At 40.6% G+C, this 26,358-nt stretch overlaps 1 protein-coding gene across 2 annotated transcripts in view; it reads left to right on the plus strand.

The window, feature by feature from the left end:
- plch2a (phospholipase C, eta 2a) overlaps positions 1–26,358 on the plus strand; it is a 214,947-nt gene that overhangs the window by 132,866 nt on the left and 55,723 nt on the right. Inside the window, exon 1 of one of the 2 annotated variants that reach the window (XM_074643128.1) lies at positions 7,649–8,102. The exons of the other annotated variant lie outside the window; for it this stretch is intronic. Coding sequence (XP_074499229.1) covers positions 7,910–8,102 — 193 coding nt within the window. The 5' untranslated portion in view covers positions 7,649–7,909. Of the gene's footprint in view, positions 1–7,648; positions 8,103–26,358 lie in introns of those variants that run through there. 2 annotated transcript variants of the gene reach the window in all.

Genomic DNA, 26,358 nt, shown 5'->3' on the forward strand with positions numbered 1-26,358 from the left:
TCCACACTGAGGGAATGTGGGTGGAGTGTGTATACACACACACACACACACACACACGTGAATGTGTGAAAGAGGCCATGTAAGGGTTCTTTGCAACTGTGTTAGCTGCTGTGATTATAAAGTAAGCTGAACCAATGAAACGGCTGATAAATTGTAGACACGTGGATATGATAATTGGGACATACTGGGGTGTGAATGTGCATTGTGCGTCTTTTATTACAGTAACATGTCATACTGTATGTCACTTTGGGCTATGAGGAAGTGTATAAAATGATGCACAAGAATATTTCTGTTTAATGGAGTGGTGCATCCATAAAACCTGCATGGTGTCTCTGGAGTTTGAATATTTCACGTAGTGTAAAACAAGCGGACACGTGAAACAAATGAAAGTAAAACCCAGCATTCTAAACCCGTCCTCACTTGCAAATCTCTATATGAGACACACTAGATCCAATGTAAACCCATCTGCGTCATTATTAGATGCTCAGAGCAACTGACGTAGTATAAAGAGAGAGATATAGTTCACTTAGGGGCGGATGGGAAGGCTGGTGGATGGGTCAAACAAACACAGGACTTTCACCCAGGGGACCGCTGTTCGTGTTTCATGTGAAACTAAAAGTCAGCGGTGACATTTTTTCACGTTATTCGTCCCATAAGTCTCGTGAGTTGCTAGTCATGTGACTTGTTAGTCAGTCAAGTTAACGTCAACCACACTCTTTTCCCAACTCTTTTTGCAGTCCATGTTCATTTGCCCCAAAAAGCTGTTACTGCCTGTACAGATGTTGGCAGCTAGCAACGTACACAACAACCATGTGTGTACAGTGTCTGTGTGTGTGTGTGTGTGTGTGTGTGTGTGTGTATGTGCGTGTGAGTGACAGCTGACTGATCACACAACCGACCAAGTCAATTTTATTTATATAGTCCAGTATCACAAGTTTGCCTCAGGGGGCTTTACAACCTGTACAGCATACCACACCCACTGTGCTGTTGTACAACATTGTTTTTCTAACATTGCAGTATTAATACTTTATAGCAGCAGTGGGTAGAAAAGGAGCATATATGATTTAAAAAAAGTTATTTTTATAAAACTAACTCACTATATCCTGACAGTAATGCATGAGACAGGAAATCTGAAAAAAACATGTGTCCTCCGGTGCTCCTAATGGCATCTGCAAGATTTCACAGAAGGGAGGAAAACAACCAGTCAGAGCTGATCTGGAGTCTGCCAGTCAGCTGCCGTCTATGAGAGCCGGCTGTCAATCACTCGCAAACTCCGACAAAACGGTCAAACTAAGGCAGCGCTGATCAAATATTAATGAATATTCTGTTACTGTAATGCCTATTTATCTCCTCAAATGTTTTCAGAAACATCTTGTAGTTTAATGTTTAGCTGTAAAATGAGAAAGTGAGAAAATGAGTCAAAGTCTAGACTTTTTAAAGTCTGAAAACAGAGCCATGAGGAGGTGCAGAACTCTCTCAGAATACTTGAATTACAATATGCTGAAAGGTTTTTATATTTGTTTTTGCCCAATGACGCCAAAAACATTCTGCCTACTGCCGGTTTAAGTTTTGAGAATTCATGAAGTGTTTTGTATTGCTCCATTGATAGTTTAATCAGAATTGTTGGTCAGCTGTGAATCCAACAGTTTTGATTCTAGTTCACAGAGGATGAATCCTGATGACTTTGATCTCCACCCAACCTTTCCTGTCTCACCGTCTTCCATACTTTGGACTGTAATAAGTGCTGCAGCCTCTTGGGGCTGCCAGCGGCGTAGATGTGACTCAAAACTACTGATTTAGAAATAAAAAAGACCACACCTGCAAACCCTCTACGACTTGAATTTGAGATACGGATGTTGTGTTGAATTTGAGTTGTCATCACTTTCTAAAATGGTGGTTGGTGCATGCACTTTAAAAACACATCCAAACTCTGTCTGCTGAAACCTTTCATGCAATAAGCAGCAATAATGCTAAGTGCACTAGGGCATTATAAACTCCACAGACAGAGCTGGTCTGGCCTTAATATGTCCTGTGCCCATGCAGAGGTTGATGTAATATCCCGTTTCTGTTATTTATAGCTGCCAAGAGGGAGTTGATTGCTCTCTCTCTCTCTCTCTCTCTCTCTCTCTCTCTCTCTCTCTCTCTCTCTCTCTCTCTCTCTCTCTCTCTCTCTCTCTCTCTCTCTCTCTCTCTCTCTCTCTCTCTCTCTCTCTCTCTCTCTCTCTCTCTCTCTCTCTCTCTCTCTCTCTCTCTCTCTCTCTCTCTCTCTCTCACACACACACACACACACACACACACACACACACACACACACACACACACACACACACACACACACAACAAACAGTCTGCTTCTCCTTCCATCTTTCACTTTTTGCTCCGGGAACTTTTGAGACTTTTTTTCTTTTAAAGCTGAATCCCATCTGACTATTGGTGCATCTTTCTGTGGGCAGGCTTTCATCTTGAATAGAAGTCTCACTATGAAGTGAGGCTCTCGCCTGGTTCAACCCTCATAATAATCCCTTACTGCAACTGTCAAAAATACGGTTTACTGTCTGCGCTGTATCACTTTGGAATCAAAAGACAGGGTTCTGTGACCCCTGCAAATGCTCTGCCAATATTACGTGTCATTATTTCTTCTACCTCCTTGGGAGGGATTTCATCAGTTATTTAGCCCACAGGATCCCAAAACCAGACCAGATCCATAACAGAAGAAAGCAGGTCATTGCATCGGTATAAAGTGAAGCATCATTAAGGGGATATACCTGCCTTCTCACGCGTTCTAGTCCCCGAGGAGACTTCATAAGCGTAGTAGTTCCATCATTTGCAGAGAATAAACAATATTGTCCTCGTCGTTATGTAATTTATTCTCTTGTCGCTCATTAGTCTTCCTGTTTCAGACCCCTGCTCAGGCATTTAGTTTAGGCATACAGTTTCTTAGATAACGGTATGTACCAGGGGCCGTATTCACAAACATTCTGAGAATACTCTCCGCTCCTAACTTAGCTTAAAAATGTCTAGCAAGGAGTCCTAGCTTAGGAGGGATTTAGGAAACTTCTCAGAACAACTTTGAGCAAGGAAGGGACAGAAGCATTTACCTTAGTGAGGAGGAGTGGCTGACCCCGTTGTGAGGTATGACATTCATTTAAAAAGGTGTGATTGGTTGATGAGGAAAAGAAAAGAAAAGAAAAATGCACTCTTAGTGGTAATGGACATAGAACGGACAGTGAAATCGATAGGCCTAATCATTAAAATTATAATAAACTATATTTATATAGCATTTTTCAAAAACAAGTTTACAAAGTGCTACACAGACATAAAAACATAAAGTACACAGTGCAATTACAAATTATAAAGTTCAATGCAGCCAAGAAACAGCAACATAGATGAAAGACAATTTCATTTTAAAATGAATTTTAAAAGAGGACACTGAGGTAATAGAAATGTATGCACAGAAGTTAGGCTCTATTAAGACATGGTGTAATTATGAATACTATTTTATGCAATGATCATTGACTGAATGTTGAATGAATTGTAAACCATACTTTAAAAGTATAGCCTACAAAATGTTTAAAACACACGCCTACTTGTGAAGTAGCCTATATTCACATGCTGGTAGTTGTTATATTTTTTGATTACATTAATTTACTATGTTGCTAATTTTAGTATTTAATCTATTTTATTAGCTCACTGTTATTCAGCATTTGGATAATTTTTTCTTCTACCTCTTTGTCTTCCTGCCGTTTTCTCCTCTGCTTAAGAAACTCTTAAGCCTCTTAAAAGTCCTCCTTCCTTCTCCTAACAGTTTGTCACCTTAGGAGCTCTCTTAAGGGCTAAGATGCTTTGTGAATAACTTTGATCTTTACCAGGATCTAGTCTTCACTGTAAGGGGAAATTCTAAGAAAACATCATCATTTATATAGTTTTTTTTAAAGTTTTCTTAGAATTTCAAAGCAACTCGTTGTACTAGGAAGCTTTAGGAATACCCCCAGTTATTTTTATTTGTGGGACATGCTGCTGTATCTTCTGTTTACAATGGAAACAAACCAATATACAGAATTTAAAAAAGAAAAAGCCTGGTTCTGCCCAGCTTGTTCTTGCCTCTGTGGCCCCAATGCTTGCTCACATTGGCTCTCTGTAAATTATAGACCTGCTCTATATGAAAACTGCCTTGAGATAACTTCTATTATGATTTGAGGCTTTATAAATAAATTTAATTGAATTGAAAAAAGCAATTTATCTATTTTTTTTTTCCATGCATTTCTTTTTTCATGCATTTCTTAGGCAGTAACAAAAAAACACATTTTGTAACTGACCACACTTATGTTTTCAACAAGATATGACAACTCAAAATGAGCTCGAACGATTGAGAAAACCATTAAAGGGTGAAAGAGCTGCAACCTACATGAGGTTTTAATACAGACTTTTAGTGTGCCATTATGGCTCTAAAAGCTGTTTTTTTCTGCTCAATGTTTTGTGCGTGCGTGCGTGCGTGCGTGACAAACGGGTGGCATACAGTCACTGACAGAAATCATTCAATCATGTCTTGACTAACTCAATAACTGTGTGCAAGCTCTTTGATGAGGTTCAAGTGACTCCATCCTAATTTAGATTTTTGTCCCTTCACATCTCCAATTTGAATTGTCTTGTGGACACACTTGTGTACAGAGTCACAGCTAGAAAAACAATCAGTTCAGCATCAACTCTGATACAGCAGGTGTTCTCAATCATTCCACAATTAAGTGAGATCACACCAAAATGTACTTCACTGATTTATCACTGCACTCCGGACACATGATGCACGGTTAAAAAACAAACAAATGAAAAACAGATGCATCACTACCAGAGATATCCTCTTTTTTTATTCCACTCAGTCTTCTACCTTGTCCAAACCTGGCGCCTATAGTACATTACCCAGAATGCAACTTGACCGCTGACAGTTCAGTTTAGTAGTGGAAAATGTAGCCTGGAGCCTCTAGCCTGCAGAAGAGATGAGGAACAGGCTACAGAGGTCTGGCAAACTCACTTCTTTATATCTCCACACCTCCAGACCTCCAGGCTTTATAAATCTTTTTCATTTATGCAGTAGCACCTGGAACACACTTTTATGTGCAAAATTGGTTCCCTTTTAAAAGCTAAGGCAATAAAAATGGAATTGTGACCACTATAAATAAATAAACAAACAACTTTTCCAAAACCTAATTGAAGAATATAAGAAACAGTATTTGTTTTTTAGTCGATAAAAACAGAATTAAACCCAACACTGTAGATGGATATACTGTATATATAATATAGATCACTATATGGCCAGCCTCACTAATGCTCTCGTGGCTTAAAGCTGAAGTAGGCGAGATTGGAGCAAATATGATTACAAAAAGTTATTTTTATAAAACGGTCGCTATATCCTGACAGTAGTACATGAAACAGGTAACCTGAAAAATATCATGTGCCTCTGTCTCCTCCGGTGTCTTCTGGTGCTCCTAACGGCATCTGCAAGATTTCACAGACCGGAGGAAAACAAGCAGTCAGAGCTGATCTGAGGTCCGCTGTCCAGCTGCCGTCTATGAGAGCTGGCTGTCAATCACTCGCGAACTCCGACCAAACAGTCAAACTAGGCCGCGCTGATCAAATATGAATCAAGATTATGTTAATTGTAAAATCTGTTGAAGGAACGCCAAGTTCCAGTCACATGACCGGAGCACAGCCAATAGGAACACTCTCTCAATGAAATGACCTGTGATTGGTCAAAGTCTCCCGTCACGGACTAGATTTTCTAAAGCCTGAAAACAGAGCCATGAGGAGGTGTAGATGTCTAGTTATCTCTAGGAACACTTGAATTACAATACGCTGAAGGGTTATTATGGAATTTTTGCCCAATGATGCCAAAAATATTCTGCCAACTGAAGCTTTAAGGTGCACCAAAGCACCCATAATGGCAGAATCTTATACAGCAAACAGGTTTGGTCTTGTTGGAGCATTTCAGCACCACGGCTAGCGCACTGCCACTAAGCAGATGCTAACAGGCTTCTTTCTGTAAGGGAATAGTAATGACAAAATGCTGAGAGAATCCCTCAGGGAGCGTTTCCACTGCTTGTCAACGGTAATAAGACTGGAAGGTCACCAGTGTGTCCACTTTAATGGTCAAGTGTTTATACTCTCTCCCTGATTGTGTGACTCCAGAAGCAGTTATTGTTATCACAAACCGACAACACAATGTAAGGAGACATCTCCCCCCAGTAAAATTAGCCACCTGGGCTTTGGCCTACTTTCCACTGGCCTACTTATACCTAATGGGCATTATACAGTCTACTTTACTGTGTTGGACTTGATTTATTGTCTTCAGGTCCAAAGTGGTCCACCATGTAAAATATTAGCTTACAGTATATGCCTGTCTTATGCAGGTTCAAGTATTCTTTTAATGAAAAACAAAAAAATAGCAATGAAATTAGAATTTGTGCACTGTCTGCCACTGTCAATTGTCAAGTCATTGCACTCTAGTTTTTCATTTGTTGGAACGTCTACATCCAAAATCTGTTTATTTTATTCAATCAGTCTTTACAAGTTCTCATGTGTTGTACCTTTAAAGGTCCCATATTATGCTCATTTTCAGGTTCATACTTGTATTTTGTGTTTCTAATAGAACATGTTTACATGCTTTAATGTTAAAAAAAAACTTTATTTTCCTCATACTGTCAGCCTGAGTATGCCTGTAATTACCCTCTGTCTGAAACGCTCCGTTTTAGCGCATTTTGACAGAATTGCAACAGAATTGCAACAGCATTGCGTTGCTAGGCAACAGCTTGGGTCCATGTGTACTTCCTGTCAGCTGATGACATTCACATACACTGCAACCAGGAATAAACTGGGACACATTTAGAATGTTTGCGTTTAAAACTGTGTCAAGGGTCTAAATATTGTATATTCTTGACATCACGAATGGGCAGAAATCCTGACAGCTTGTTTCAAATGCAGAGTTTCTGAATACGGGCTGTGTGTATTTCCCTGTGGATTGAGTGTTTCGATACTTTCACAGTATTTATATAAGACTTAAGCCTGCTTTATAATAAAAAAACATGAAAATCACACTTTTTTTTATAATGTGGGACCTTTAAAATCCCACTGAGGACACTGGGGATTTCTGGGCAAAATTACATTCTTCATTCATTAAAAAAAACAACAACAACAAAAACATATATATATATATATACATATTTAATATGTATATATATATTTATATATAAATAAAATATTTTTAACATAACACATAAGATTGTAATGATGTTTTGTTTTGTGTGTACGATTAAGTTTCTGGGATTGGGGGGGTTGGTACCTCATGACCTCAGTATATCTAAAACCCTGACTACAGCTTTGGGACATCAACTTTACATGAGCATTTTTTTTTTAAATATCAGATATAACAACATATCCCATATGAGTCTGTCCCCCAAGTGCTGTCAAAGTCTCTCAGGAGATGTTCTTGCCAAAGAATGCTGAACAATATCTATGATAAATTACCATGAGCAATAAAGGCTAGTGGAACTGAGGCGTGACTCTCGTTTTATTAGCCTATTTACGGGATTATTCATCATAATTCAAGCATAAAGGGAGACTAGACCACTGTTTTTGTCGCAGGTCTCACATTTCCCATATTCCAATATGTACCCAAATGCGCCACGGCTGGTATGCACGTGCTTGAGCTACCTGAAAAATGAGATCCAGCAAAATGTCCACCTGTGATTCCACTTATCTCCGACGTGTGGATATTTATGACCACAATTTAAGACTCCACTATAACATTTTAATTTGTAATACTTTCTTTATAGTTCCAGTGAGTTACAGTCCCCCTGAGGCGGATATAGGCGCGTTTGTTTCGTGTTTTCCGTGTTTTTAATGAGTTGAGTTTGTTGTTATGCGGCAAATTGCGAGTTTCCATGACTCCGCTCATCTTTGGTATCTCAACGACGAGGCGTCGAAAATTCATATTTATGCCACTTGGTCCAAAGTGCCAAAACGATACAGTAAACCCAACTTACTCTGTGAAAACAGCGTCTCAAGATGCCTGCCTGGCAAACATGTCAAAAAAGCCAAACGCCGGGGCCACGGTGAGTAAACTATACCTGTTGATTTACTCTGCTACTCTCTAGGCTTTCTCTACTCATCAGGTAGTGTCTCCTCACCTGCAGTCATTGTGTCTACTTTGCTGCAAATGACCTCATTTGAGTCTCCTGTCCGATAGGGTCAGTGTATCTTTTGGTCATTTGATTTTCCTTTCACAAACGGATATTAAAAAACAAAAAATTAGTGGTTATTTGATTTTCGTTTTAAAATACAAAAAGTAAAATTGAAATACAAGGCGTTTTACATTATCAATGTCAAAAAGGGATGAACTAAACTTAAACAATGGGGTTGATTTTCATTTTTTATTTCTAAAAATCAAAAAATCAAATCACTGGAAGACAGAAACGAAAAAACGCCCCGTTTTTTTCCTATCCTGCGACCGGAAGTTGCCATTTAGAAAGTAAGAGCGCATATGAAGACGGTGATGTGTATGAGAGGGGGAAAAGACATGACTGCAGTTTTTCTGCTGTCATGTCTTTTACCCTGAGACAAACTCTTTTATTGTTTAAAAAAAACAACGTACTGATCCATATCCATCACCTCCAGTTACACATCAGCACCGTACTTTTTTTTTTTCTCACACACATCACCGTCCTCATACGCGCTCTTACTTTGTAAATTGTAAGACAACTTCCGGTCGCAGAATATGAAAAAAACTGGCCGTTTTTTTGTTTCTGTCTTCTAGTGATTTTATTTTTTTGTTTTTTAAAAATAGAAAATGAAAATCCACCGCGTTTTTTTAAGTTTAGTTCATCCCTTTTTGACCCTGATAAAGAAAAACGTCTCGTATTTCAAATTTTGTTTTTGTTTTTTAAAACAAAAATCAAATAACCACTAATTTTGTTCTTTAATATCAGTTTGTGAAAGGAAAATTGAATGACCAAAAGATACCCTGACCTGATATGTTCTGTCCTCTGCCACTGATTTTCCCAAACTCCATCAAGAATGATGTCAGTTTTATGTTTCTCTGCTTATATGCACGTGTCTCAGAGAATGTGACATTATAAAACTCTTTAGGGTATTTAAAGGCACCTCCGATAAACTCGGCATTGAAATTAATATGCATCAAGCAGCATTTGGTCAGACATTTGGTCGACTCACAGTCCTCAGCAGGCTCTCTCAGTCTCTCCCTGCAAGGTCTTACTCTAGCAAACTTTGTTAACAAGCTTTTTAAATGAATGTTTAAGAGGTATTCCGAATTGGATCGAGCACCCCAACGATTCAATTATTGCCTACAGTTAATGGCTACATAGAGGTGGTGACAAGCAAAGCAAATGTGTGTAATGAAATCATCGGGGGCGGGGGGGGAGGGCTGGTTTGTTGACACAGACGGGGTACACGCCTCTGGTTTGGATCACTCCTTAATAATTTGAGGTCAGACACTTAATTAACGTGACAGATAACATGGTGGTGGGCAGGTATAAAGCCAGATTTTTTTAAGCGGTTTTGCTGGCGACAGCATCCTAAATTAGAAGTTATTTAAGCCTCAGCAGTGAGCTGATCACATTTTGTGTTTGTGGTGGAATGAGAAAGTCAAGTTAAAGGCAACTCTCAGGATTATTAATGTCGTAGGGTGATGGCCCCCTTTGTTGTATTTCATGTGGTTATTGTTGAATCTGCTTGCTCATGTAGGGCAATATACTGTGGTGTATTGAAGTCAGTGGCTGCCGATATTAACATGCAATAATTTAATCAAAATTACTTTTAAATTTCCCCTTTTATTTGTGAACGATGCATTACAAAATTAAGCTAGAATGGCACTCGGAGAGTGTAGACCTCCGCCAAGTTGCCCGAGTACGATTGTCCCCCCTTTCCATGCAGCTTGCGCCATCATCCACGTATGATTTTGTTTATGTTGAGATCAGCTGTACGTAGCGGAGCATCGTAAAACACTTCATTCAAACTGGACAGAAACAAAGTAAAGCTCACCTGAACCGTCGTCGTTACTCTCACACCAAGTGTGCTTTGGTCAAACTCGTCTTTAATTTCACCGAGTTTAATGTGAAAAAACGCCAAATCTACAGGTGCCCCCCCCCCCTCCCTCCACCCCCGCGCTCTCTCTGTCCCTCTCTCTGCAGGCAGAAGGAAAGAGGCAGGGTTACGCGTCATGAACGCTTCATCAGTTACACTGCGCATGTCTTAAAGCCTGTGGTGTTAATGCACAGGCTGAGAGGAGTTATTAAAAATAATTCACGTAGCCGGATCATGCTCCGGATCGCCACCAGAATCTAATGGATTGTTCATTGTTCATTGTGCCACACCCCACCCCCCCAAAAAATGTAATTAAAAACCATCGCGGATGGATCTTTTGGAGTTATCCTCCAAACTGCCAAACCAACACCAGTGAAAACATAACCTCCTTCCTAGGCCTTCGGCCTTGGCGGAGGTAATTATAAGCTTATAATATATGACAATGCAATTACAGCCAACATTAAAATGAAAGCTCCATTGGACCATAATTAGATAGGTATTGTATACTCCTTAGGGTAACTAAGGATGATAATGATAATTGGATGTGACATGGTCTTGTTATTTTAATTTTCAAATTCAACATAAAGTTGAAAATGAAATTACAAAGTGGACTCATCTGTTTGAATGATGTCCTGGTCTAAATTGCCAAAATGGCCTTTCCTTGTGGTCGTTTTCTTAATGGGGACTTTTCTGACCAAAGCAAAAAGCCCGCATGGGAGAATCCCGCCATTATGATTTTTTTTCTTGTTTACATGTCAAACTAGCTCAAATCAGGACATAATTAATTTACACTGATAATTAATCTCTCCACGTTTCTTGTTTGTATTTCAACTGTCGCTGTCTTGCCCCCATAATTTGAAAAGGGCCTCGATCAGCCTCAATCTCTGTCCAGCCTTTCACCAGCCTTCAAAACCTCCCTAAAGTCCAGTGTTAGTGCTGCAGACTCAGTGTTTCACTCCACCTGGCATGAAGCTGGTTTATGTCATTTCACAGAGATGATACCGTTTCTGTAGAGCAGAAAGTCCATTGATTGTGATCGTGCATGCGTACTTAACCGTACCCTGGCTTCTGCTGCTGCCTTGCTTTAAACTTTTGACTTATCGGTGACCGCATCTCATGGAAAGAGTGCTAGGATATTGTACTCAAGTAAAAGTACTCTTACTTTTACTGTATGTTGTAAGGGAAGTGACTTGACATCTAGTGAAGTGCAATACTTAAAATACTACTTAAAAAAAACCCTCAAAGTATACATTACATTACATTAATTTATCTGATGCTTTGATCCAAAGCGACTTCCAGCGAGTGCATTCAACCATATGCAACCCAAGAAGTGCAGGAATCAGGGACGTTGTATCGCTGGCCGAATGATGAGAATAAAACTGTTAATTTAGATTTTTTGTTTTATCGGCTACATCATGCTAATCCTGTTTGTGACACCAAGTGGAAGATAAAAACCCAATTTACACTAGTAGTTGTAACATAGACGTTTTTAAAATCTTTTATTAATCTTGTCTGCTGTGACTTCATCCACACAACTTTGATTTGCTCTTGCCTGTGTGGAAATGTATAGTATTTTACAGTCTGAACTATCTTACCTACTGTATGTATATTCATCTATTTCATTCACTGGACTTGTATTACCTCGTAATGTTGTTGAGAAATGCAGCTGCCTCTTGCCATTTGGTTTGTGTGGAGCTCCATGTATAATGGTCAGGGAGTTGTGATGATACTGTGGTGAGCCCTTCTGAGGATTATCCCCTTTGGGGAGGACACACATGTTTAGCCTATTAGCCTTCGGTCTTCCAAAGGTGTTACATACGTATAGTGTCCCAGTGATGCAGTGGAGGTGGACCTTGAATTGGGACAGCTCACATTGTCTGTTAATGCCGTTGTTGTTTCAGCGTTTTGATTCTTTTGATTTTGATTGTCCATCACTAGAGTATTTGTCTTGCTTCAAAATTATAAAAGAAATACTAAAAAAAATCAGCAAAACTAAACAATAAAATGGTATGTAGAAGTTGAAATCAACAATTAATTTGTAGTCTTACAAAGAAAACTACAGCTCCCATGTATATTTACAAACTTGTCAGCCCTCTTGCAACATACTGTATTCAAACTTTTTAGCTGTAATCTCTGCGGTCTAAAGAATGTTTTCTTTTTAGAAAATCCCAGTTTAGACAAATTAAATAAATTGTCAGATTATGTTCCAGGGCTGGATTTTTACTAAATTCCATTGATTAATTATAGACAAATATCTATAATGTGATTTTGAAATTGGTTTTCTTAAATAACCCAAGAAGTTCTGCTTTCACTTTGGACAGTTGGACAGTAGCTATACTTCTGCAGGGGGGCTTCTCATGTTGACTCGTTGTCAGACTCCGTCAGCTCTGTATAAGAGAAACCGTTCCATATTCAGTACCTGGCACCTGTTTGTCAAGCAGAGATCCAGGTCCTGATGTCTGACACTGTTTGACACCGCTCAACGTGCTCGGACTGCGTCAGCCTGAAACTTGACCTATTTCAGTCCACAGCTCTACATTTTTTTTCGGAGGTGGTGTTGTCATGGGGTTTTAGAAAAGCCAGAGCAAATTTGGTGAAGTATTAAAGGTTTTATGAAAACTGGCATAGTATAATTATATTGACATTTTGAGCAAACGGTAAACTAATGAGAACCGCTCTGTATGCTCGGGTAAATGATTTACACGAACACGCCGAAATAATGAATTCTAGTTTTCAATCTGTACTGATGATACAGAGCCAGAGGTGTACGGGGAGTGCATGGTAATTGATAAAAGAACTGTTTCATGTGGAGCTCGGCTGCAGACAGGTGAGGGAATATCAGAGCTCAGACTGTCCGGAGCCCCTCAGAGGGAAACACCTCCCGACATCAAACGGATTCTTTAATTGGTCCTGGAGCATAAAATAAGCTCCATCTTTATTAGGGCTCTATCATGTCCTGACATCCTCCCCTGTCTGTCTTTTTTTTCTGTGGGTCAGTGCATTCCACTCCACACATTTAGCAAATCTCCTAGACCAGGATTACTGCTTCCTAGGGATTTAGGATTTCTGCCCGCCCAACACATGTTGCACAGTTACAGATTGTGTTGTTGTGCTTGCATGTCTTTCCTGCTTTCCTTCGCCGCGGCCACAGTCTCTCTCTTTCATAAGATGCCAGCCGTTTTTTGCAGCACTATGCTGATGAATGCTAGCTGAGGGAAGAAATAAAGAAATGATGGCACGGCATGAAGACAAATTGTTGCTTTGAAAAACTTACTGCTGCATTTTTTGCTCTTTGAGATGGAAGAATATTGAACAAATGACGGCGCAATAAGCAGGTTTGCTGGGGAAATAACATCACAAGATTATTGACCAACTGTTGATACTATTCGGAGGCTGAGAGGAATTTTTTCTTTCTTTTTTCTGCGGATTTTGCTTTGAATTTAGGAAGGAAAGTGATGCTATACTTTATGTGAGTTTTTAGAATAACGAAGGATATAGAACATTACCCAAAAAGAACATTTACTCAGAAGTACTTGAGGAAGATGTCTATTTTGCGTCCCTAATTTACCCAAAACAACATTTTTTTCTCAAATGAAATTTTCGTGGGAGCATCCCCTTATGTTTTTAGGTGGAAACTTGTAATCTCAGTTATTCTAAATGAACACATCCAAGAGGAACAGCTTTTTCCCCATCGGCTCAATGTCTTCAGCTCTGATGTGTTCCACTGCCACGGCCGCCACGGGAGACAAGCCCGGACCTCCTGCTAGAGGGGCTTTCTCCTCAGAGGAGGACAAGGACAAACAGAAGGAGGTGGCTCAGTGTAACAGCCAGCAGCAGGCCTCTCCGTCCCACAGAGTGGATGAGTTCTTCTGGATAGGCAGCAGCATTATGGCGTTTTGCAAATGGAGGCTCGGTTACATGGGTAAGCTTTGTCGGATACTCTGAGTAGAGTTACACTGGTTGGATATCCAAGATATCAGCCTGTTGCGGATGTCTAAAAAAAAAAAGCAATAAGATAAACAGTGTTAGTAAAGCTGTTGGCCACCATGTCCGAACCACAATTCCTTGCAGTGACGATATGTCCAACTCTTCTTTGTGGTCTACTTTGTTGTCTTTTTGTGTAACTGGTCAGCAATGGAGACTTTAACTGAGATCATAATGTTTTATTTATTTATAAGTGAAAAAAAGATACTAGGAGATATATATATATTTTTTAACCATTGTCATTGCTTAAGATAACGCCCAATAAGGTGAAAAACTAAACTTGCTAAAAAATAATTATTTTATTATTTACAAATATCACAGCCTTCATCTAAATGTTAAATTCTCCTGAAGATGTTTGCCCTCTAAAATTATATTCTGTAAATCAAAAGAGCAGACTCGGAAAAGAAATACGACGAGCAGGTCACTAATTATTTTACAAAAAGGATGTGAACATTGAATCAATGAATTACAGTTCTAAACCCCCTCCTCTCCCATGGTGACTCGTCTAGATGCTCTCCGCATTGTTTATCGTATGTCCTTATGGCTGAGGCGTGGCGCAAAAACGCTGGCGTTGCGCCATATGATTATGACTCAGAAAAAAAAAAACGGTACGCCAAATAGTACCGGTACTGCGTGAGTATCGGCCCACTTTTCTGACAGTGAACGTTTGTAAGAATCGACACAAATCCGAATTTTTTTTTTTGTGCAAGAAGCAACAGAATCACAAGCATTGAACTACTTGCTTGGTTTCATGACAACTTGTTGCATGTAACTTCAACCTTTCGAAAGACTTGAATGAATCTATTGGTATTTTGATTCTGTCCGTCACCCTATAAGACTGTACTTTATGGTGGCCATTGCAGATCACAAGGTGGTTGACAACTTTAAACACCTTTGAAACACCTTTATAAATGAGGAAAATATACCTCAGTGTGTGCCCACTTGAGCGGTCAGAGGTGCATTGCCTTGCTCGACCCACCTGTTGTGGGCAGGGAGTGTGCCATTCATTTTCCCATCCCACAAATATCAAAGTGTCTGTGTGTGTTTTAACCCTTACACTACCACACTGTCAGTCCTCATTAGGTTGCTACTTTAACATCAGCAAAATGGCCATCTGCACCACAGAGTGACCTGTGTGTGCGCGGATGCAACATATGGCCACCAGACAATCCCTCTGAGCTTAACCTGGTGCCCTGACAGCAGCTGACTCCGCCTGCTCGGCCCACATTGTGACTGTGGCAGCAGGACAGCAGCCACCCAGGATAACCCTGCCACGTCACTGATGTGACACCCACTCATCTTACCTGGCTTCAGCCTCAGCTGTGTTTTGGTGAAAAACTGCTATACCTTAGCCGTCAGTCACCAGTTCTCTGCTTCCTGCTTTAAACCCATCGAACAGCCACAGCAGCTGTGGCCTCCAGCAGGACTGTTAATGCCTGTTAAATACTGGAGTGTTGATGTAGATCGTCCCCTTAGACGGCAACCACATCCTGCCAGGAAGTAGAGACCTGAAATTTACTAGTGTTGACAATAATTGGTGTGGTTGAAAACAAATACATTCCTCGCTAACATATTTTTAAGGTGGCAATTGAATTCAAATGTGACGGCAGCATTTCCAAATTCAGTTCGTCTTCTAAATGATTTCAAACCCAAGGTCAAAACACTTATCTGTCATCTTCTGACTTTTTCCCTTGCCCATGCACCTTGGAAGTATAGTGCCAGAAATCCCTAATCTGCTGAGTACAAAAATGTGTTTTTGTCAAGTTCAGGACAGACTCCAATGGCATGGAATATTATTATTCAGATGATCTAGTCACCATAGTCTAAAGTGGTAAATCATTTCTTGAGTTGGGTTTATTTTAGGGCTGTCAATTGATTAAAATATTGAATCACAATTAATCACATGATTGTCCATGATTAATCACAAAATGAATCACACATTTTTCATCTGTTCGAAATGTACCTTAAAGGGAGATTTGTCAAATATTTAGTATTCTTATCAACATGGGAGTGGGCAAATATGCTGCTTTATGCAAATGTATATATATATTTATTATTGGAAATCAACTAGCAACACAAAAAAATTACAAATATTGTCCAGAAACCCTCACACGTATTGCATTTAGCATGAACAATATGCTCAGATCATAACATGGCAAACTCAAACCCAACAGGCAACAACAGCTGTCAGTGTGTCAGTGTGCTGACTTGACTATGACTTGCCCCAAACTGCATGTGATTATCATAAAGTGGGCATGTCTGTAAAGGGGAGACTCGTGGGTACCCATAGAACCCATTTTCATTCACATATCTGGAGGTCAGAGGTCAAGGGACCCCTTTGAAAATGGCCATGTCAGTTTTTCCTCAGCATAATTTTGCTTAAGTTTGGAGTAGTTGGCCTCTTTTGCGACAAGCTAATACGATATGATTGGTATCAATGGATTCCATAGGTAGTTTTTTTCTAGTTTCATATGATAGCAGTATATTCACTCTAGCTTTAAAACTGAGGCCGCTACAACCTAACAATTGCAAGTTGCGTTAAAGAACTTAGTGGCGTTAAAACAAATTTGTGTCAATGCGTTATTAATGCGTTAACTTTGACAGCCCTAGTTTATTCATATTTGTATTGTGAGACTCTTTGTAATTTACTTCCAACTAGTGTTTGAAGAGTTATGTTGTCTACCTTTTGTGCAGAATGGGGATAATTTCTAGGGATAGTCATACATTTGTTGTTTTTGTGCATTTAAATTTTGTTGCCTACCATTTCCATGATTAATTTGCCTAACCGTGATCTGTCCCTAGTAGAGTTGGGCTGGTGTAAACATTTTCAAACCGGTTTGATATTAAGCCACAACAATGGAATGGACCGGTATACCGAATTTAAACACCAAGTGTCGCACTTGACTCAGCAGCCGCTCCACCAAAACCCGGAGGAGCGGCTTGTCACTACAATGAGAATAGCTGGTCCACCTTAACATCCCAATTTAAAGGGATAGTTTGGGTTTTTTGAAGTGGGGTTGTATGAGGTACTTATCCACAGTAGGTGTATTACTTACAGTAGATGACGGCCGGCGTGCCCCTAGCTTGGAGAAACAGAGAGGAGCACCGGCACCAGAGCAAAGCAATACAGTGCTGTGGACGGGGACGGCAGAACAACTTATTTTAGCCACCTAAAAGAAAGGCTCACCTAAAGAAAGTATGTCTGTTTAAATGTACGCTATATCTAGAATATTTTCCAACGGCGAACTGAACTGAAAGTGAAACGTATCTATACTGTTTTTGTCATCTGAGCCTGCTGGCTTTGGAGAGAGCATAGATAAGCTTCTCTTTCAGTTCAGTTCCACCGCCGGAAAGGGCTGTCTGACGGCGAGATAAAGTGGTTAAAATATTCTAATATAGCGTACACTTAAACAGATATTGATTTTTAGATTGAGATTTTTTTATTTTTTTTTAGGTGAGCCTTTGTTTTAGGTGGCTAAAATACGTTTTCCTGCCGTCCCCGTCCACAGCACTGCATTGCTTTGCTCTGGCGTTGGTAATCCTGTCTGTTTATCCAAGCTAGGGGCACGCAGACCATCTACTGTAAGTACCACACCTGCTATGGATAAGTACCGCATACAACCGCACTTCAAAACACCCAAACTATCCTGTGTTTGATCTGTCCACCCTGACCTCCTCCCTACACAGATTTGATTAAAACATATTTTTTTGTTGAACCTGGGAAGTCGTGTGTCCACCACGACAAAGGATCCTTATTGATTTTCCATTGGCATTGTTTCCGTTTTAACTCATACCATGCCACCACCACGTAAAGCGCTGTTAACAGGTCCTGTTTGATGTACTTCTGTGAGATCAGGCTGATCAGATGCCTTCTCCGCATTGTGTGATTTTAACATGAAAATATAGTTTTCTGTCAAACTGTTTGCGATTCAAATTGTTGGTGTCGGATATATTGCATATGAACCACACATAGTCTTGTTTCTATTTTAAATTTAAAACATTTACACTTTCATGTGTCGTCCTGAATCGAAACAGTTGTCAATGGAGCCTTTTTTCTGAGGCTTAGGTGGAGAAAACAGGACAAATTATCTACAGAAACAAGCGCTTTAGTTTAGTTGTGATCACTCCTGATAAGGCTTTTTGTTTGCTCTCATTAATCAAGCTTGCAGATAGGATCGGAACTTGTTTTCATCCATTTGATCATCCAGTTAACATTCAGCGTTCCTCCACAATGGGCGTCTTCTCCACATCCACACGCTTTAAATCTGATGTTGTAACCACGGCAACGAGCCCAGATCCCCACTAGTAAAGAGTGCGCTGCCTTTTCTGTGTGTCTCGTGCTCCACTTTTGTCTCTCTCACCATCTCTACAAGGTGTTGTACGTGTCTGTGCTGCTGTTGTGTCTTTGTTCTCTCAAAAACGATGCGTAAGCAGCATCTGACTGCTTTACAACAGTTCATCCCCGTCTTACTCTACTTCTACTACTGCTGACGTTCCTCATAGCTGTGTCATTATCTCCTTTTGTTTTATTTCTTTATTTTTGATTGGATTTTTTTGTTTCCTTTCCTCAAAGTTGATTTGCTTGAATAATTTGCACTTTGGAACTTACAGAAAATTGGTGTTTCTTGTGTTGGTGGTCTTGCCATCAGCTCGTAGAAATGTCAACAGTTACTGTTAATTGCACCCATTGTGTTTTTGTTTTTTTCCTCCTTATTTTCTGGTTAGGACACCAGATTAAACAGTTTGGCGGTGAACACTGCGCTTACCGGGACGTCTCCTTTGTTAATTATTGGTCTATTTAGTGTTCAGAGAATACCGACCTCTGTTAATTGTTGAACAGTCGGACTATCACAGAAGACACACTTACATTTGGCTGATTTGTTACCACGAAGCACCTTTAGAACATATTCCAAATGACAAAGGAATGTTGGCAGTGTGAATTTCAGCAGTGCTGGATAAAGTAACTGAGCTGAGCTGAGCTAGTAAAAAAGATTTAGTGCAGGAGATGGTGCATTGATGGGATTTTGTAAAGTGCAGCAACAGGCGATTTTTTTCCCAAATGAAATGTGAAATGGCAGTGATATACTGTACATTTGTCACCTACAATGCTTTATGGTTATAATGGTTCAGCAGCAGGACCAGTAAAAGCTTGTGAATGAAGTGGACCCTCTCTCTTTACCACAAATACGGTACACAATACAGAGCCTGTTTGGTCAGTCATGGGGCTGTTGAATGTATTTAATGTATGTCATCCAGAAGCCAACTCTGTCATCAGATGTAGCCTTTACAGCTGGGTCGGTGTACAAGCTTAAACCGGTTTGATGTCATGCAAACCGGCTGAACCGCCATTTGTCTTTTTGACACGTTCTGGCAAATTAAAAAGTAGCCGACATCAGCAACCTGTGTGGACAGCGTCATGGCGCTAAATCCAGCTTGTATTGCATTATTAATAAGCAATGTGACAAGGTGGTTTACATAATGTTTATTTATAAACTGACTGAAGGAGCTGCTAGTGTCTGACAGGCCGCGAGCCGAGGCCGGCAACATGTACAGTAGAAGTGGTAAGGGGGGGAGAGAGGCGCATGACGCACGTTGTGTTCGTTTACTGGAAAGTTCACGTGTTTTTTGGGGTGAGAGTTAGTCTCAAGGAAAACTAAAACTATGCCAACGTGGCAACATTTTGGATTTGAAGCCGACAAAAGAGGTGAGCCGAAAAGCACGAGATGAGGCAACGTGTCACATAAAAACATGACGTGTCAGTCGTTCTTCTGATTGTGGTGCCGCTTCGCTCTGTTTCTTCTTCTTATGTAGTGTCTAATGGCGGTTGGCAAACCAGCTCGGAGGTGCATTACTGGAATTGTTACATTCTCATTCACAGACTCTCTCAGTCCACTCAGGAGCGGCTGCTGAGCCAGCACCTGGTGGTAAAATTTGGTATACTGGTCCGTCGTTCGAACATTTTCAGACTGGCCCCAACCCTAGTAGCCTGTTGAGTAGGGCTGTCCTTGACAAAAGAAATTCTTTATCGACTAATCCATTAGTTGATTTAATTGTCTGTAAAACTGAGTTTCTTCACAAATAATCACACAAAAACACCACTTTAAATCACCAGAGATGTGTTCATAAGTTTCTTGGAAATGAGTTTAAGACTAAAGAAATCTTAGTCGACTTAGACGAAGACAACTGATTAGTCGATTAATGGACTCAGAGGGGGCAGCCCTACTATTGATCCTCAGCAGAAATATCAGCTCAAACAGACTTTTTCTTTGGTATCGGGTCGGGTTGAGCGAGGTGACGCTGCTCTGTAGTGTTTTCATATCTGGTTGTTAAGGGTTCATCTGACGCAATCAGACTGTTAGCTTCTTCTGTTGTCCATGTTTGCGTATTGCCATAGCAACCTACTGTATGCCACGTGGCTTTGTAGTTTCCGCAGTCTCCCCTGATGTTAGTTGCATCTCACTGACGCCTATAACATCCCGGTGTCTGAATAGACTCTGGTGATTTTTCGAGGTCATTTGATGTGTTATTGTAACTTCAAATGGTTTTCACATGTAAACCTACATATAGATGTGGAAGACACATTTCTAAATTGTACCTTTTAATTGCTCTATAGACAGTACAGGAATGAGTGGAGCCTCAGCACCAACCATGAACACAAGGTCCCAAACCACTGGGCTGTTGGTTAATTGATTACACCAGCCTTTATTATTCAGGCACTCTCAGCCTTCCATAGGGTATGACGAACCTTTCTAGTGGGCCAAATGCATTTCTTCCACCACATACTGCTAAATGGGTGCTTGTCTGTGCTTTTTGTTCTGTATGTGGAGTCTTGCTGAGTTATTATTGCATTGCTTATTGACGTTTAATATTTTAAACATGATTTTTTTTTGCAGTTAGAGCATCTTGTAGTAGTAGTGATTTATTTAAATCCATCTTTGACGTATTGTTTAATTGCTTCACCCAGTTTTATCGGTTGGTTGATTGCCCTGCACTGCAAAAGTGGGCTACAGTAAAGTACAATGTGTCCACCGAGAGCCCGTAGGCTTTACGACCTACGTGGGTTAAACCCACAGACCATGCTACTTCTGTGTGAGTACTCTTTAGCAAAGTGCAGGAGGAAGATATTTCAAAGATTGGTTGACTTCCCAAGGGGTTTCCCACACACGGCCGGCTACATCACAAGAGCAAACACATTCTCCTTTTAGTCGACTGGCAGGGGAGTTTGAGCGAGAACTGCCTCCTCATCCGTGAGTAAATCGTGTTCAAGGCAACCGCAAACTGGAGTGTGTTCCGCGTTGAAACAAGTCTCTGGTTGCAGTTCGATTAGATTTTAGCCTCTCGCTGCACTTGTGAAATCAAACGTGTGTGTGCAACATGACAGAGCAAATAGAGACTCGCTACTGCTTTGCTGTTGTGTTCTCAACTTATCTCCACCTCGTCTAGAGAATGGAATATCCCGACAGTTTCCTTTTAATGTCAGTTAAGTGAACACTCACATGGTGGGTGGACAGTTAAGCTCTCTGGCTCCATGGTGAGCTGTGGACGCAGGCGGCGATGGCAGCAGATGTAAATGTTGCGCTGGAGACCGTGATGGCTGTTCGAGAGTGTGCAGCTCAACTTTGACAGGAGGAGGAGGATGAGGAGGAGGAGGATGAGCATGAGCCCGTGTTTTCAGCAGTGTGCCATCCTGACCTGAAAGCCTGCAGAGTCTGCATGCTCTCGTTCCAACCAAACTTTGACAGCAGCTCATTTCATGGATCACTGCCCACTCTCTGGCTGAAGGAGTGCTGATCCTTAACTCTGCCACTGGGCACCAGGCGCTGCAATCAGCCAGCAGCTACAGAAAGAACTCTTCCCTTAAAAATCAATAAAAAGCTGGTCCACAGCCATGTTGCATTTATGTTGCGTCAAAGAGCCCGAGCTGTAAAATCAATAAGGGTCAATTGGTTATGGATAATATCTCCCTTCACCCACATCGAAAACCAATCTCAAACAGCGTTGATAATTGGTTTGTTCAGGTGTTTTTGCGTAATGGCTCATGTACAAATTCAATTTGCAGCTATGAATGACGTTTTAGATTTGGTGCTAATCTGTTTTTAAAGTCAGGCACCTCGGCGGAGGTCTGCACTCTCCGAGTACCATTCTAGTTTGAAATGTTTCAATACAAATGCTACATTTTTCTGCCTTGCGGAATATTTACATTTTTTTTTCTACAAAACGCTGGTTTTCTGTTAACAAACGTCTTAAGTGTCTAAACACAAGCAGCAGCACAAGTCTACAACTTTGACCAGGCATTTGATGTAATCCTTAATGGGAATACTGTTATTATTTGGGGTGTAACAATGCACAAAATTCATGGTTTGGTACGTCCCTCAGTTTTGGGGGTCACAGTTTGGTACATTTCTGGCACAGAAAATAAAAAGAAGAAACGCAAAATAACATTTTTGTCCTTTGTTTTGAAAATGTAAAGACTGTGTAGTGGCTCCTTGACAATTATCTAATTATTATACCGCACATGGTTTATTTATTATTCATTCATTATGGCATTGTTTGTTGTGTTTCCAGAGACAGATCTTACACAATTTTAGTTGAAAATTGTCGACACACTCTTCTAACTCTTGATTTCTAATTTGTGTTTGCCACAACAGCACTTGCTATAAAATCAACTCAAGTTAAACAAACTAGCATAGATTAGCCAACAGACAACCAAAGCTGCCCATGTGGACGTTGTATTTTGGAAATTTACTGAAGGTTTATATCAGAGGAAGATTTTGCTTCACATCTACTCTTCAGCCCTTCCTCCCATGCTCTCTCTCTCATCTACATAATAGCTCTCTCTCTCTCTCTCTCTCCCTCCCTCTCTCCCTCTCTCCCTCTCTCTCTCTCTCTCTCTCTCTCTCTCTCTCCCCGAGGTAGTACAGTATGTTTAAACATAATTAAATTTAAAAAGGGGCTCTAAATTTTAGCACAAGCCGTAGTTGCCAGATCTATTTTATAGTCAGGAGCTAAAAGCAAATCACACATCCTATTGTACAAATTGCCCACAAGTATTATCACTGTACACCGGCAGTAATAGCAGTTATGTAAGTTACTCAATGGGACACTTGAAAAACTGACTCTGAAACACCTCAGTGTTTTTGCACGGACATAGAGTCCGCATCACAAAGAATCTATGGGACATATAAAAACATGGATAAAAAACAAACAAAAAATCCTCTTTCCCACTAAAATGACCTGTGTTCTACACATACTGTATAGCCTGTATCCAAGTAAGAAAGGGTAAAACATTATAGATTTATCACTGACTGTGTAGTGAACCGAAGAAAATTGCGTGCAGGACCAAACTGTGTCGACCAGTTCAGGATGTGTGTGTGTGTGTGTGTACCAAGAGTTAGTCTGTGGGCACGGTGGTGGCTGCAGTATTAATTATTCCAAAAAGGATGGTTGTAACTTTGTGTGTCTGCTGGGCAGGATAACAGGAGAGTCAGATGGCTCGTGGGTTCTGCTCTACCAGACAGCATTGTTCACTGATTCTGACACTTTGCATTGCCAGTTTATTCACTGAATTAGTTACATATAAGAATGTTCAATTACTAAAAGTATTGGAAGCCCAGTATGGCCATGGTTCTACCCGCACAAACAATAATGTTCTTGTAATCACTATGGAAGTACCTCAGGTCTACGCCAGATTGCTGTGCTGATCACATTACACGACTGTCTGTCATTGACATGTTTGTGGTTTGCACATTAAACGAGTGATCTTCAGACATTTCACTTGGAGGAATCCCCAACAAGTGTGCCTGCTCTCTGAACTACATTTAGTCAACAAAACACACACAGGAAGTGATAAGACCACACGCGAGATGAGTTCTTTCCTCCTCCCAAAATGGATGTCCGTAAGAAGCTATAGCGATCCAAGTCGTTTGGGATCCAAGACTTCTCCTCCTGATATTTCCCTCGTCCCCTATCTTGCGCCGTCGTTGGCTTCAGGTTGTCACTGCTGTCATTGCCGGACAAAACAATCTTCACCCTACAGGATTTGGACTCGCAGACAGATCCAGATATTTAACCTGCTAGATATCTCTTGTGTGTCTGCGACGCATCAGCGCATCAGATCGCGTCTATGAAAATTCACACGTGGCGATCGTCACTCGTGGGACGGAGTGCCGATTTGCCTCTGAATTGGGGCTTTTGTCTGCGATCTTCAAAAACAGTTCAGCCCTGTGAAAATCCGTGCTAAAAGCATGTAGTGTAAACTCTGCATTATTTGTTAATATGCTGACAGTCTTTCCTGGAAGGCGTTCATCATGTTGCTCTCGGTTGTTGATGTGAAAAGTGTCAGAAATAGTCAATCCTATGTCAGGAACATGTGGGGGTTTCCGGAGCTGTTTGACCGTCAGCAGATTGTAGTTGCATACACCACAGGCTAAACCTTTTAGGTCTTTACTGCCTTTGACTGAACCTTCAGCACTCATCATTATCTACTATGCGCTTGCATCTGTATCTTTAACATTGAGTATGTATTTCTCTGCTTATATCTTTTAAATTTGTTTAAAAATGCTATAGGCCGTATTTCCTTTTTGTTTTTAATGCACAATGTAAAGCACGTTGAATTGTCTTTAACATTTCCCTTCCTTTAAAACTATTAAAGTGGGTGTGTAGTCGTCGAGTAGTGATGCTGCCGTTTACACAGTTTGTCTTTTAAGATGTCAAAGATGCTCTGATTAGCCTGTAATAGCCAAATGGACCACTTTAACCTATAGAACGCTACACATACACACACAGCACGCTGTAATAAACCAGCCTTGTGTTGGCATGTATTGTTAACCTAACAATACACTGGCTGTGGTGTTGTAGAGTTGTGCACTTTGCTGATATGGTCCTGAGCAGGAATTCGATAGCAGAGGTTAGAAGAACGCTACTGAACTAAATTAACAATACCCTGGGGGTGGGCTCGCCACAGCCGGGACCAAATCAATGCTCAATAAGAGCAATCCATCACCGCTGCTTTACTTACTTACACAGCAGATATTTTGGATGTTGCATTCAGGTCAGTTGGGTCAAAATGTGATCCAGGTTTCAACTCAATCATTCATTCCATAGTTGTGTGTTTTCTGTGAACTCTCTTTGTTGCAAATCGGCCTCATCAGACACGATTGAACGTGCATTCCTTTGGTGTTGATACGTTTGACTCTTGATTAGGCATAGGGATTTCTGGCACAACTTCAGCTCCTCCTCACTGCATGGAGAAAGTCTGAAAACACTTGTATTATAAAGAACAATGGTCTGACAGTAAATTTGTTCTTTATACTGCTCCTCAGAATCTGATTTTAGGAACACAAAAAAATTGGGGCACATCAAGAATGTTGAAGCTTTGTTTACATACTCGCACGAGACACCGTGGTGCGGGCCTTCGTGGATGGTGCGCGCACTACAAGCATGCACTGAGGCTTTTATGCTCAGCGCGTTGTTCGCTGCAATATGCTCCGAAAAGCCAGGAGGCGGACAAACAAAATATTCTGTGGATAAGCGAGAAGTCTACCGGAAGTGGTACCGGAAAGGAAAGTAGGCTGCATGGCAACAGTAGTAAACACTAAACACTATTACTGTCGCTTAACCTCCAAGTCAAAATTACTTTCTGTCTCTCGGTGCTTCGCCTCGGGTCGCCACTCTGTCCGTGAGACCATCTTTTTTAGCTTTTACAAAACGATCCCTCATACTGTATTTATTTAATGTCATGTGACTGTCAATGAACAGTCGTAGAGCTTAACAGTGCTTTAAATTAAAGGGTGGGTCCATTATTATTATTTTTTTAGGTTTTTATATCATTCTGTAGCTTCCTAGTGGTGTCCCTTATGTATTCAAATCCAAACATTTTTGTGTGAATTTGAATTTTGGTGAATGTATGTATACTTTAGTGTCAAAATGCTATTTCCTTAAGCCCTTCCAAAAACTTTTTCCCACGTGACCTGACATATGTTTCTGCATGATGATGCTGCTTCATATACAGTATATTTACATCCTTATAGTCAGTGTATTAACGTTACATACAGTAACTTAGATGGCGGTCAGTATGCACCCAGTTTGGAAAAGCAGACAGGAGTATCGGCACGGAAGCTAAGCAATGTACTGCTGTGGACGCCACGTTAGTTCAGATCCAAAAGTCACACAATAACGCAAACAAACTAACCAACCGACCAACCAGTTACTCTTGTGTTCTGAGAGGTAAAAAGCTGCTATATTGCTGTTTTCAAAGCCACCAGACTACATTTACAAAAACAGTCA

This window comes from Sebastes fasciatus, chromosome 8 (assembly GCF_043250625.1).
Source record: "Sebastes fasciatus isolate fSebFas1 chromosome 8, fSebFas1.pri, whole genome shotgun sequence".
NCBI classification, from domain to species: domain Eukaryota; kingdom Metazoa; phylum Chordata; class Actinopteri; order Perciformes; family Sebastidae; genus Sebastes; species Sebastes fasciatus.